Raw genomic sequence first — 14,467 nt, forward strand, 5'->3', positions numbered from 1 at the left:
CACAAATCAATGGTGCTTCGCTTCGAGTCCGTTAAATGTGACAATAATATAAATAATGGCCGCTCCAGTGAGCACTACTCCGCTCCGGGACTCGTCTCCTTGATCCGGGCACCTTGGCGTGGGTTTCATTTCAAGGGGAATATGTGGGGGACACGTCCGTTACCTCAGAGCTAAACTACAGGAGCCAGTAGCAGCTACTGCTGCTGGGAGCGCAGCGGAGGTGACATCACACGTCTCCAGCGCTGACAACCGAGGCACCAACCACCGCCGCTGCTGCTGCTCCTCAATGGACAGCTATTCCCGTGACAGGACCGCGGCCATTAACCAAAACGGCAACCTATCAGAGTTTTAGGACGGTCCACGCACGAATGATGCTGTGTAACTGCCACTAATCCTGCTGTGGCTCACAGCTGTGCGCGGCTCTGCTCTCTGCGCTCATCCTGCACACAGGCAACCTGCTTATGTATTTATTTTGTTTTTGCAAATTCATTATGGTGTCGCGCCTGAACTACAGTGAAAAATGGCCCATATCGTCCGCCGTACACTTACAGTAAGTGCTTGAGTCGATATGTTAAAATCAGTGCAACCTGATACGTATGTTAAGCGGAATAGATAGATTTAAAAAAAATAAAAAATAAAATAAAATACTGTGACTTTGAGTAAGGAGCTCTTGCTTCCTGCTACACGCCCTTATTTATTTGTAGCCTGCAGCCACTTCGTAATGCGACCTTTATTTATTTACAGTAATATGCAGTAGGCTGGATGCTGACAGACAAAGATGGGATGCATCCGGGCTTATCTGAAGAAATTAAGACGCAGGGTAAAGGTGGACCGGCTCAGAGAGCTTGGTCGACAATATCCAGTGTTCTGCTTCCTTCTGCTGGTCCTGCTTCTCTCCACTGTGCTTTTGAACAGGTAACTAGTTCACTCTACATAGGCAAACCTGCAGCCCACTCAATTTCACTTCATAGCTTACCATGTTTTTATTCATTTATACCTCACACCTCCTTTTTACTACAGATATATTCACATTATAATGGTGTTTTGGTCGTTCCTGGCTGGAGTCGTCACTTTCTACTGCTCCCTGGGGCCTGAGTCTCTGCTGCCTAACATCTTAGTCTCCATTAAACCAAGAATCAAGGTCTGTTAGAATTTAACTGAACAAATTAGGAGGATACAGCCTCCACACTCTGAGTGCCACAACTGATAGAAATATATGTAATGTCTATCACTTGTTGGAAGCATGCCATTGCTTACTTATACATTGATGATGATGAATAAAAAGGCACAAAAGCAGCAGCAGTTCATAATCTTTGCTGTTGACTTTATCTTGTAGTCGTACCAGCAGGAGCTGTTTCCGCTGGGCCACAGCTGTGCTGTTTGTGGAAAAATCAAGTGCAAAAGGCACAGGTGAGTGACGTGGTTATGCTGTTGTGCAACGGTCGTAGACTGGACAGAAGCTGACTTGTGTTTTATTGAAACCTTATAACTATTTCAGCAGCAGTTATATATTTAGCATAATAAATGCTTAATGCCTGATGTTGTTTACAGATTATCTGTGACCAAGTCCATATCACTGTGTTACTACGTATGCTATACATATATATATATAACCTCATTACTGGGTTGACAACAATAAGTTACCTACTTATTAGGTCATGGGAGATTTAGCAATGCCATCTAGTGGCCAGACTGGATTCTTCTGTCTTCCTCTGCTGATGATACTGAATTTTTTCCATTTCATTCCTTTTTAAAAAAAAATTTCGTTCATATTTATAGACCGACTCTGTTACTGGAAAACTATCAGCCATGGCTTGACCTGAAAATTCCTTCTAAAGTGGATGCCTCACTCTCAGAGGTAATAGACATATTTGTTACACACGTCATTATTCTTAAATAAACATTAAATTAATCTATCAAATTATGGCACAATAAAATCTATTGTTTTTATTTTAGATTCTAGAGCTTGTTCTGGAAAATTTTGTATATCCTTGGTATAGGTAAGAGTTTCTTGTATCCTTCCTCCGAAGTTCAAACTGTGTTGTGTCCTGTGAAGTGAGGGGACAGATTTCTTTTTCCTTTCAGAGACATCACAGACGACGAGGCGTTTGTCGACGAGCTGAGAGTGACCTTGCGTTTCTTTGCAGCCGTGCTGGTTCGTCGGACTCAGAAGGTGAAACTTAGACTCTATAAAGACAAAAAACTTTTTAAACTGGTCTTCATCATTTTTAAATAAACTTGTCTCTCTCTCTTAGGTGGATGTGGCATCTCTCATCACAAAAAAGCTCCTTAAAGTTTCCATGAAGCACATTGAAATTATTAGCAAAGCAAGGCAGAAGGGTATGGCAGATATAATCACACAGAGCAGTTTGTTTTTTATTTCTTTTATCATAAAAATGTTTTTTGGTTTCTTTTCAGTAAAAAACATAGAGTATCTTCAACAAGCTGCCCTGGAGGAATATGGTCCTGATCTCCACGTGGCTCTTCGCAGTCGCAGAGATGAACTTCTCTACCTCAGGAAGCTGACTGAAATACTGTTCCCTTACATCCTGCCGCCCAAGGCCACAGACTGCAGGTAACTGACTGCTCTGGAAGTAAAGCCCATGCACTGCAACCATAAATTTACCCAATTAAGTCACAACAGGAATGCACAGCATGATTCTTTATTGCTTCATTCTCTTACTTCCTGCTTCTGTATCTCGTCATTCTCTCAGATCTCTTACACTCCTGATAAGAGAGGTTTTGGCTGGTTCTGTCTTCCTTCCTTCGATGGACTACTTGGCTGATCCTGTGAGTGTAGAGTAGAAATCCAAAGCTGTTTTTTCCCTTGAACGTGTCTTTATCTTTGCCAGTCTAACAGGATATTTCTTTTATAGTCCTTTAACCAGTGCTAATGTGCAGTATTATGAGAATGCAAATAAAAGACAAATCAAAACATTACTTACAGCGCTACACTTGAGTTTGAAACTTACTGACTGCTTTTTTGTGTGGTTTTTTTTTTAATTCAGGACACAGCGAATCATTTAATTTTGATATTCATTGACAACTCACCTGTAAGTATATACTGGACTGTAACTGGCTGTCATTTACACTCACCAGTCACTCTGTTTGGTTCACCTTTCTAGTAACAAGTCAGGTCGATCTTTTGCTTTCTGAACTCAAATTTTTGTGGCATAAAGCAGGTTTGTTGGCTGGGTTATTAAAGATGGACATGGTCAGCAGCAGTACTCAGTGTGTGTCAAGAAAATATCCCCACACCATTACACCAGCACCACCTGTCTGAGTTATTGGTATAAGGCAGGATGCATCCATGCTTTCATGCTCTTTACATTAAATTCTGACCCTTCCCTTTAAGTGTCGCAGCAGAAATTCAGACTCAGACCAGATAATGTCTTTTGAATCTCCTGTTGTCCAATTTTGGTGAATCTTTGTGTGGTCCTCTGTTGCTGTAGCCCATCTGATTCAGTGTTCAACATGTTGTGCATTCAGAGATGCTGTTTTGGATACCCTGGTTATAATGAGTGGTTATTTGAGTTACTGTCGCCCTCCTATCCTGTCTGCTCAAAGCAGCCAGAAGTCTGGCCACTGTCTTCTGACCTGTGACGTCCACAAGGCATTTTCATGTAGAGAACTGCTGCTCATGGGATATTTTCTCTTTTTCAGACCATTTTCTTGAGATGGATGTGTGGAGTAAATCCCAGTAGATCAGCAGTTTCTGAAATACTCAGCCCAGCCTGTATTAGCACTAGCAACCATGCCACATAGAAATCCACTTAAATCTCCTTTCTTCTCCGTTCTGATTCTTCTTCCGAACTGGCATAGGCATACCTAACAGAATGAAGGGTGAGTGTATCTTCTGTGAATTTTAAACGTGTATTTAATTTTTCCCGACTTGTTCACTCCAGCCTGAAGAAGCCACAGAGCCCACTTCAACACTGGTTCCTTTCCTACAAAAGTACTCTGATACTCGCAGCAAAAAGCCCTCAGTAAGTGTTTGCTTTCATCTAGGAGAGTGAAGTAATTCATTAAAAACCTACAAAAATTCAACTGCAAGCCGTCTTTGAAACAAAAGCCATCTGGCATTAAGCAAAAACCTAGTGACAATGTGTAGCTGGTATATGGGACAGCGTAAGCCTAATAGAAGCAGGAGGAATATAGCAGGCAATGCTTTATAGAGTATATTAATCCATTTTTTCCTGCCTTTGTATCAGGTGCTAAAGCTGGAGTTGAAGGAAATTCGAGAACAGCAAGACCTTCTCTTTCGCTTTATGAACTTCCTAAAGCAAGAAGGCGCTGTCCATGTCCTCCAATTCTGTCTCGCAGTTGGCAAGTATTGTTTTTTCTCTAAATTGTTAGTAGTTGTTAATCATTGTTGTTACCTTAATTACTCAGTTCTGTCAGTCAACAGCTTTTCATCACCCCATCTGAAATTATCAGGAAAAATTACCACTCATGGGTGGCAGAGTTAACCTATCACTGTGACGTATTGATGTCTGACTCTCTTAACTTCTCAGAGGAGTTCAACGACAGGATTCTGTGCCCTGAGCTGTTGGATTCAGAGAAGATGATGCTCCATAAGGAAGTGAAGAAGATCTACGAGACCTATTGCTTGGACGAGAGTGTTGACAAAATCCGCTTTGACCCCTTTATAGTGGAAGAAATACGCAACAGTATGTGACAGGAGTCATTATTGAAGTTAAAGTGTCTTAAACATCCTAGGTGTGCCTTAATGAGTATGCATGCTGTGTAGTATGCTAACTCGCTTGTGTGTTTTTGTTGAACGTCCTAGTTGCTGAGGGTCCTTATGGGGAGGTGGTGAAACTGCAGACCATGAGGTGCTTGTTTGAAGCCTACGAGCACGTCCTCTCTCTTCTGGAGAATGTTTTCACCCCCATGTTCTGCCACAGCGATGAGGTTAGCGCCCACACCTCAATAGAAACCACTAAGCCTATTGTCACCCAGCTTGATTTCCAGATTTAAGCATTTTCCTGTCTAAATTATGGGTCTTTAAGTTGAGACTGAATGATCATTCCTTAAATTTAGTATTTTTATTGTCTCAGATGTACCAAAACGATATCTGTAAAATGCTTAAACTCAAACTCAACTGGAATTTGTTGACTCAGACCCATTTTTCCATCCCCCCAGCTACCAACCGCTATCGGCCCTGTCATCAATATCAGACGCGCAACCGGCCAATGAGCCGGCGCTGGCATTATGCCAAACTGCCAAGCTGAATTTCACCCCTCAGAAGCAATTTCATTGAATTCAGCTGGGTGGACCAGAGCTCAGCCATTGTTCAGAGCAGGCCATAGCCCTGTGTGAATAGTGTCTGGATAACAATGCGAGGTTATTTTCTACTTAGTTGCCACCCCTGTTCTTGCTCCCAAATAAACTGGGCATCAGTGGTTATTATTGTTTAGGCATTAAGAGGTCAATAGATATGGCATGTTCCTTGAGTTTAGCTTGCATACTGTACCAGATTTTCCATATGTGTTGTTTGATTCCCGTGACCTTTTTTCCACAGTACTTTCGGCAGCTTCTCAGAGGGGCCGAGTCCCCTGCCAGAAATTCCAAAATGAGCAGGTAGGTTTCACTTTATGTTTGTGTGTAACAGCATAAAAGTTTAGCATAATGATGCACAGGTGGACTTTCAGAAAATATAGAAACAGAAAACAGCGCAAACACAAATTCACTGTTAACTAAGATTTTAGACACACAGTAAATTTCTGTGTTTTCTTCCACGTCCAGTTTTCCTGGTTTCCCTATTAAACGTACATAAATCCCTGTCCCTGGATATGCTATGAGCCAGCTGCGTCACACATAAACATAACTGTAACCAAGCTGTATAGAAGCAACCCATTTTCTTGTAATGCAAGTTATATTAGACCACTGCAGTATAGCTGTAACTGAGCTGAAGCCATGGATCGACTGTCATGTTTTCTATCGCGGGGTGTGGTGTGTACGTGGCCACGCGGCCCAGCCACTAACTCCTTGTGCATATTGTTCCAGAAATAGCGTCAGTTTGGATGACATTCGGTGAGTACAAGTCGTCAGTGTGCTGATCAGAACAGTGGCTGGCTGAGTAGTGCTGCACGCAAGATTCCAAAAGACACTTCATACTTAAGATTAAAGATGTGCTGCCTTTTTTTTTTAACAGAATCACTGTGCCCTGCCTGGGCCCGAGCCGTCAAGGAGGGCTTCAGTTTCATAAGCACTAGCTGATACTGCGATAATGATATATAATCTTTTAGCACTCATCTCATTTCACCCCTAAATACATGTTTTATTTGGTGAGTGTGCTGTAGCTGCAAAAAGAGAGAACACTGAGTAAACTGACCTTTATGAGCTAATCATAGCATGTGTCACCAGTAAGCCTATGAGCAGATAAAGCTAATAAAAGCATTATATCCAAAATGAGAGAATTAAAATGAAGGAAAACTCATTTTCTGTTTCATTTCCAACACCTGAAAGCAAACTTGTTATAAAGGCAGTTTCCAAAGCAGCATAAATTACGCCACTCAAAATGATAGCTGGGATAGCATATAATTGCTTTCGCAGCCCACAATCACATGTGACCAGTTTCGAGGCTAACCTTCCTCCATACCTGCGATTAAGAAACCTTCTCCACCTCTGCCCGTTTGTCTGCCCATTACGCCCATCTGTGTATTTCCACCATCGTGCCTGTGTCTGTGACCGTATGTCCACTCTGATTCTGTGACCACCATACTGCCTGCCCTGGTATGATCCACGATCCGCTCCCTCCTCTTGCCCGTGGGGATGTGACCCTGTTCTGCTTATAGCTCCTGGGACTGGAGCCCCGAGTCCCCGTCCTCACTGTTCACCGCCTCTGGCAGCTCTTCACCTGCATCTTGTAACTCCCTCCATGCCCAGTCCACGTTCACAAACTTCCCATATGGCTCGCTATCCCACCGCCACTCATCACCCAAGTAAGTCAGGGTCCATCTGTCTGTCACAGGTCGCTCAGTGTGATGTCATGCTATCCAGTTTCACACCCATGTGACCCCAGTCCCAGCCGGACGCCTGCATGGTGGGGTCTATGCACGGGATCCTGTTTTAATTTGTCGTTTTGTTTCCTCCAGTCTTGTTTTTGACACCGCAGCCACTTTTTCTGTGCTCGGCTTCTTGTGTAGTAGGCGTATCTCTGTGCGTCATGTGGTGATTTTTATTTTACGTGAGCAAACCGGCACTCACACAGAGCAACTGTGATGTTGTGTGCTTTTTATCGGTTGTCAGGTAACTGATCATCATCAGCATTTTTTACACCCTGAAAATATCCCCTCCAAGCTTCACATCTGTTCATCACTGCTCAGTGCTTTGTTGTGTGTGTGTGTGTGTGTGTTTTTTGTGGCTCTGCAGCGCTTTACCAATAACGCAGGCATTTTATTGTGTTGATTATTGTTGACTGTGAAGTTAAACGTTCTCATTGGTTTGGCTAGATTAGCTTTTACCTCCCATGATACAGATACAGTAAGCTGCTTCTTCTTCCCTACAGTCCCTGCTCTGTCACCTCTCTGAAGCTGCATGCGCTTTGCTGAAGCCAAGCGCATCTCCTCCTTTGCTCCGTGTTTAATAGCCTCCTTGTTTGAACTGCAGGAGTACGTCTAAGAGGGGCGAGTCCTTTGGGATTAGCCGCATTGGCAGTAAGATCAAAGGAGTGTTCAAGAGCACAACGATGGAAGGAGCCATGCTGCCATCCTATGGGCTGGTAGAGGGGGAGGATGATATGGTAAGGCACATCTAAAAGTGTCCTAAACATTCATTATAAGATGATGATAGTGTATAAAATAATGCTCACGTGGTGATAGTTGCTTTTTAGGGTTAAACTGCATGTCAAATTTAAAGCAGCGTGTCAAATTTATTAGAAGTAACTGCAAACAGAGTCTTCAAGTCATATTGAGGGTCTCCTGAAGTGATTCCCACATGGGGGCGCTGGTGAGTAAAGAAAACAAAGCCACAGAGTCTATTAATTCTACCTTATGGGCAAATCTTCAAGGTTTTCAGTGCAATTTGCAGACTCTGCCGAGTTTGACAAAGCTTGTTTTTTGCTGATCTCTTCAGGCATAATAAAATATCTGTCTATTTTTCCAATATTTAAATCCAATGTTTGGGTTCTGGCGTTTTCTGAGGTGGAGTCCATGAATTTGCCTGTTTTACAGTAGATAGTGTTGATTTTAAAGAGCAAGAGTTTCCCTGTGAAACCACAAAGATGACCTGCGAAAATGACTAAATATCTACCTTAAATGAAAGAAATTTAAAAAAAAGAGTGTCAGATGAATGAAAATCCGCTAGTTTAAGAGCTTTTGTAAATTTATATTGATGTGACTTCAAACACAGTCTGTTACAGCACTTTACTGTCTTCACTCTGTTAATTCCTTGTTCGGCATTTATTGTAAAGGGATATCCTGTGTATACGTTGCACTTCCCTTACTTGTGGTCAGGTCTCAGTCACCTTTTTTTTGTTTAGTTGTCCCTGATCTTCGCATTTGCTGTTCAATTTAATAGTAATTTTGATAGGAGTAGATTATATGGTTAAGGTAAAAAAAAAACATACACAAAGTCAGGCCTCTACCTTTGTGTGTTTTGCAGCATAAAAGTGGTCGTGTTGTTCATCTATCGTGTACTCTGCAAAGCCTTGACCTCAACCACTCTCACTTCCTTCTATTCAAGGTGGAGGAAGCCATGATGGTGCTGGAAGATGACCCCCCTATGGAGGCGGCCTCCACCCCGAGCACCCCGCGAAACCTCTCAGCCTGGAACATCACAATCCCGTACATTGATTTCTACGATGACGACGTAAAGAGGGAGCGCATTCCAGTGTTTTGTATTGATGTAGAGCGCAATGACCGGAAGGCAGGTGAGGCTGTGCGGACCTTCATTAAAGCGTACTTGTAAATAATCTGTAATACTATTAGGTAACCATTAACTAGTGTGACGAGCTGTTTTGGTTTGGGGTCATTAATTAAACCTTGTTGTTTTACTCTCTGCAGTCGGACATGAGACTGAGCACTGGTCTGTGTACAGGAGATATTTGGAGTTCTATGTCCTAGAGTCAAAGCTCACCGAGTTTCATGGTAGGTTTTCTACATAATGCTAATTTAGAGCACCTGTGCACTGCTCTGTTTTTCATTCAAGGCCATCAGGAAGGAATTTTCCCATGAAAATGACGTCGTCGACTCCACAGAAAAATCCCAGATTATTACTTCCAAGTAAACTTACATTTTAGAAGCGAAGAACATTGAATGGGCCTGTTGCCTTATTTGGGGACTTGGAAACTACACGGCTGTTATGTTCCAGTTAAAGAGAGACACATTTTTAACACTTGTCTTTGTGAAATCTTACACCATTTGCAGGCTCATTTCCAGATGCGCAGCTGCCCTCAAAGAGAATAATTGGTCCCAAGAATTACGAATTTCTGACATCGAAGAGGGAGGAATTTCAGGAATATCTTCAGGTAGATATCTGCGCTTCTCTTGGCCTTTTCTTCTGAATTGCACTAGGCACGATACTCAGTCATGTGAAAAAGAAAGTTTTCAAAGGACTCCATGAAGTGCTGTGAAACATTGAGTACAGCCTTACTGCTTCCATAGAAATTATGATGCTAATAATAGTCCAATCAAATGCACTTGATGAAAGGATCATGTAAGTGTGACCATCTCTGATGTTGAAATGCAAATGCTTTTTTAATGAGGTAGCATTTAGATAGGTGTAATATATACTGTACCTAGGCAATATAACAGGTTTTGATCAGCTACAATAATCACTTTTAAAAGTTTCATGCTTTAAGTAATTACTGTGTAGCTACACTTTTAACATTTTGCTATATAATTTCTTTATATAATCGTACTATGATGATTGTAGTGTATGTATATATTTATGTCTACATGTACCCAACCCTAATAATCATAAACATAATATACAAAAATGTGCATCCTATTGTTAATTTTAATAGCAAAACCTGACATTTAGCACTATGCATTTAGTTTATGCATTTTCTGCAAAATATATATTGGAACCTGATGACTTTCTAGTATTAATTAAAAGAATATTCTCCTAATATAAGATGTTTGGAGTAAATATAGTAAAATTGATGAATATAACCTGGGGGCATCAAGTGTAATTTTAAAACGAACCTCAAATAAATAAAAAAAAAATACAGAAAATGTTTACTTCAACTTATTGCTGCTAGAGGTGATTCTAAAAGTTGCTGAATCATGGTTTGTACTGTGAAAACGTCTTCAAATAACTAAATAATAAAAACTAAGAAAATGACTTTGAGGGGAGGCGGTTGGTGAGAAGGTTACGAACAAATTAGCTTGAAATACGTACGCACACACACACACATTGTTGAAAGGTTTTTGGGTGTAGTTTTCTGTGCGTATGCGTTTATCAAGAATACTTCAAATTAGGTTTCAGAAAAAAAGAAACATTTAAAGTCATCTTAATCAGTCTTAGTCAGTGGTTGAGTCACTTCTTGTAAAGAGAGAAAAATATCTTTGTCGTTGCTTCATTTGGTGATTCTAAGAGCAGCTTTTCAAAAACACAGAGGAAAAAACTGAATAAAACACAATTCAGTCTCTGCAGTTGCTGCCAAGGTCCTTAAACACTTCAAGGAATAAAATTTGAGTCTTAACTGTTGAACATTTATAGAGAAAAATGACAAAACTCGGCAAGGAAAGATTTTTAAATGGTCCCCACCTGGAGGACCATCAGTACAGAATCACAAGAGACAACACAAAAAGCAGTAAAAGTTTTCACTGTGATGGATTACTTACCTTGAAATAAGTTTTTTCAAGGCACACCAAGAGGCTGCTTTGAAAGCTTGGGAATTAATTTAAAAAGTTGCAATGTTCTGTGGAAAGTAGTAAGCACTAATCCAAACTTGGTTGGGAGGCTTTATAAGAAGAAAAACCCACATAAAGCCCTTGAAAATCCACAGTCTGCTTTGTTCTAAAAACGAGTAAAGCACTTGTATCTGCTTACATTTGATCATACACAATAAATCTGCAGTCCTGTGATTGATTTTCAGCTACAGAACAAATCTGTGTTTTCATTATCTGTTTACTTTGCAGAAACTCCTGCAGCACCCAGAGCTGAGCAACAGCCAGCTACTGGCCGACTTCCTGTCTCCTCATAGCATGGAGTCTCAGTTCCTGGACAGGATGTTACCTGACGTGAACCTCGGTACAGTATGAGGCACATTCTCTCTGACCTGGCTGCAGAGAATGTGACAGACGCTTTGTTTAAACAAATGTGCAAAATAGATGATGTTTAAACAGCCTGTGGAAATGTTTGATCAGGCTGACCTTGGGTTGGATGAGAAGAGATGTGTCTGGAAAAGAGGCACAACGTGACAGAAGCATACATCACTGAGATAAGGTTTTTTATTTTTCACAGGTAAAATCATTAAGTCGGTCCCCAGCAAACTGATAAAAGAGGTGAGAAATGCATTTATTCTGGGACACAATATGTAGGATGTGCTTTGTGTCTCATCTTTCACAATACAGATGTTTTTAAATGTCAGCTTTGTGTTTTTGAAACCATAACTACCCAATATACATTTTGCACGTGTGCTTTTTTTTATGGCAGAAAGGGCAGCACCTGGAACCTTTCATCCAGTCCTTCTTCAATTCCTGTGAATCTCCCAAACCCAAACCCAGCCGACCTGAGCTCACTATCCTGAGTCCCACCTCAGAGAATGACAAAAAGGTTGGCAAGTGAGGCTTTATAGCTTTTTGACTGTCTGCATTGTTTAAAAGAGTAGCCTGAGGAGAATCCTGAGTACTGGTAGAGTCCTCCCTAAGGCTCAGTTGCAATTAATTGTTCCTGTTACAACTGTCTGATCAAAAGTCCACAAGCTGAGCTTTACAGATATACAGTGGGGAAATAATTAGATTATTAGAGCCTCTGCTGAATTGGTGAGTTTGCTCACTTACAAAGAAACAAATCAGTCTCTAATTATTATGGTAATTTCTTTTTAATGGAGCGAGACAGAAAATTGATCAAAAATCCAGAAAAAAACATAGTGCATAACAGTTATGAACTGATTTGCATGTCGTTGAGTGGAGAAAGTATTTGATCCCCTACAACCTAAACAGAATTTTGCCTCCCAGAGATTGGCTGCCTGCTCTTGTGGCACACAGATTAAAATCAATTGTCGAGACTTCTGATCTCAACTTATGTATATAAAGCACAAATGCCAACCGAATGGATTTCCATCACAATGGGCAAGACATAAAAAGGCTGTCAAAGGATGTCAAGGACAAGATTGTCAACTTGCATAAGGCTGAAATGAGCTACAAGACCATCAGCAGGAAGCTTGGTGGAAGGAAGTGGCAACTGCCGGTGCGATTGTTCAGAATAAAAATAAAAAGACCATCAATCACCCTCGGTCTGGAGCTCCATGAAAGATCTTGCCTCATGATGTGAGGATCATGAGAGTGGTGGTAGATCAGTCCCAACCTACATGGGAGGAGCTTGTTAATGAAGGCAGTAGGGACCACAGTCAACAAAAACAACATTGGTAGCACACTACGCCGTAATGGATTGAAATCTTGTAGTTCTTGCAAGGTCCCCCCACTCAAGAAGTTACAAGCCTGTCTTAAGTTTCCAGTGAACATTAAAATGATTCAGAAGAGTGTCGGGAGAAAGTGCTGTTGGAAGATAAAACCAAAATCAAGCTCTTTGGCATCAACTGTGTTTGGAGGAAGAGAAATGCTGAGTATGACCTAAAGCCTCCACCATATTCCCCACAGTCAAGCATGGAGTGTAAACATTATACTTTGGGGCTGTTTTCCTGCTAAGGGTACAGGATGTCTTCACCGCACTGAGGGTCCAATGAACGTGGCCACGCTTGGACAAGAACCTGCTTCCCGCAACCTGAACACTGAAGATGGGTCGTCGTCATCGTCTAGCAACACAGTGACCCAAGACATACCAGCAAGGTGCCAAAAGAGCAGCTAAAGAAGAAGCACATTAGGGTCATGGAGTGGCTTAGCTGGTCTGTAGACTTTAGTCTTATAGAAAATCCATAGAGGGAGCTGAAGCTTTGAGTTGCCAAGCAGCAGCCAATAAAAGTGAAGGATTTAGAATTTCTGTAAAGATGAGTGGGCCAAAGTCCCTCCTGAGATGTGTGCAAACCTGGTGCCAACTACAAGCAACTTCTTACCCCTGTAGCAAACTTACAAATTGAGCAGGGGATTAAATAATCCCCTAAATAAAGTTTTTAAAGCAAAGACAGTGATTTTTATTGACTATTGATGGAACTGTTTATGCTGATATTTTGTTTCCTCTAGTGTTTATTAGATTCCTCTGTCTTTAATTAAAAGGAAGTTTAATGGGATTAAAATCAGCCAATGGTGATTCTAGTATTACAGACACAATAGAATAAAACATCAGCACATGCGCTATTTTTGCAACAAATTTTGTGAAGTAGCACTTCACAAAATTTAAATGAGGTCTGACATTGCCAAGAAAGGCCTCGGGCATTTAATCTGAGAACTTGCCAGTGGCTGAACTGATGAGATCATAACAGCTTTTTGCAAGTGGTGCTTAAACAAACACGTCCACTTAACTTAACATAAAATCTGAATATATTCCTAAAAGAATAGGGACGTTACATATTTACTTTGCCAGAGTTTTGTGAGTCACTCATAACTGGAAATGCTCTCAGATAGAGACAGTGGGTGTTTGAAAGAGCTTCAGTCTTAAAATCTGACGCAAGTGTCTCACCCCCAGCTCTTCAATGACCTCTTCAAAAACAATGCCAACCGATCAGAGATGACAGAGAAGAGACACAATCAGAACTACTTCATGGAAATGATCACCATTGAAGGGGTCTATGACTACTTGATGTATGTTGGTAAGTAGAGGTTTGGGGTTTTTTTTGCAGTCTGTTCTGCAGACACAATTTATGATGTTTCCTTTCCATGCTTAAACATAGGATGTGGATAGATTTGTACCAGGTTGAAATGTTATTGGAAAGTGTTTCAGAAAGGACTTGTTTTGCGAGGTAAAATACTAAAGTGAAATACTCCACATGTGCCATTTGTGGATCTGCTGTGAAACCACTTCTGGGTTGTGCCACAGCAGAGATACCCTCTCTCGGCGTCTCCCTGAAGGCACAGGGACATTTCCAAACCAGCTGAGAGACACAATATCCACCTCAACTACTTCCATTTGATGCAGAGAAGCAGCGTCTCTACTCTGACTCCCTCTTGAATGACTGAGCTCCTCTTCTTATCTCTCCTCGCTTCCTTCAGAGGAAGCCCATTTCCACCGCTTGTCTTATTCTTTCATCCGTCTTGGTCTGTGTAGCTGACAGACGCTAGAACCATGAAACATATGGCTGAAAGTGCATGCTGCTAAAAAAGAAATATTAGGTCAAATAATTGAAAAATGTCCACAGTGTTAAGTTTACACCAAATGAGAAACCATAAGGTCGGCAAAT

At 41.3% G+C, this 14,467-nt stretch overlaps 1 protein-coding gene across 5 annotated transcripts in view; it reads left to right on the forward strand.

Moving 5' to 3' along the window:
• LOC101465029 (sorting nexin-14) overlaps positions 1–14,467 on the forward strand; it is a 19,529-nt gene continuing 5,062 nt past the window's right edge. For 2 of the 5 annotated variants that reach the window (XM_012922164.3, XM_012922166.4), the window contains exons 1-26: positions 1–550; positions 745–915; positions 1,021–1,141; positions 1,337–1,410; positions 1,780–1,858; positions 1,957–2,000; positions 2,086–2,173; positions 2,256–2,340; positions 2,419–2,575; positions 2,715–2,790; positions 3,009–3,053; positions 3,906–3,986; positions 4,212–4,326; positions 4,515–4,670; positions 4,790–4,914; positions 5,525–5,583; positions 6,010–6,036; positions 6,801–6,947; positions 7,615–7,747; positions 8,689–8,875; positions 9,009–9,092; positions 9,372–9,472; positions 11,091–11,202; positions 11,416–11,456; positions 11,608–11,727; positions 13,756–13,879. In XM_012922164.3, the coding sequence (XP_012777618.1) occupies positions 779–915; positions 1,021–1,141; positions 1,337–1,410; positions 1,780–1,858; positions 1,957–2,000; positions 2,086–2,173; positions 2,256–2,340; positions 2,419–2,575; positions 2,715–2,790; positions 3,009–3,053; positions 3,906–3,986; positions 4,212–4,326; positions 4,515–4,670; positions 4,790–4,914; positions 5,525–5,583; positions 6,010–6,036; positions 6,801–6,947; positions 7,615–7,747; positions 8,689–8,875; positions 9,009–9,092; positions 9,372–9,472; positions 11,091–11,202; positions 11,416–11,456; positions 11,608–11,727; positions 13,756–13,879 (2,518 nt within the window). In that variant the 5' untranslated portion in view covers positions 1–550; positions 745–778. The remainder of the gene's footprint in view (positions 551–744; positions 916–1,020; positions 1,142–1,336; positions 1,411–1,779; positions 1,859–1,956; positions 2,001–2,085; positions 2,174–2,255; positions 2,341–2,418; positions 2,576–2,714; positions 2,791–3,008; positions 3,054–3,905; positions 3,987–4,211; positions 4,327–4,514; positions 4,671–4,789; positions 4,915–5,524; positions 5,584–6,009; positions 6,037–6,800; positions 6,948–7,614; positions 7,748–8,688; positions 8,876–9,008; positions 9,093–9,371; positions 9,473–11,090; positions 11,203–11,415; positions 11,457–11,607; positions 11,728–13,755; positions 13,880–14,467) is intronic. The other 3 variants (XM_012922171.3, XM_012922168.3, XM_012922175.4) reach the window with 3 other exon arrangements.

Source organism: Maylandia zebra, linkage group LG19, assembly GCF_041146795.1.
Source record: "Maylandia zebra isolate NMK-2024a linkage group LG19, Mzebra_GT3a, whole genome shotgun sequence".
NCBI classification, from domain to species: domain Eukaryota; kingdom Metazoa; phylum Chordata; class Actinopteri; order Cichliformes; family Cichlidae; genus Maylandia; species Maylandia zebra.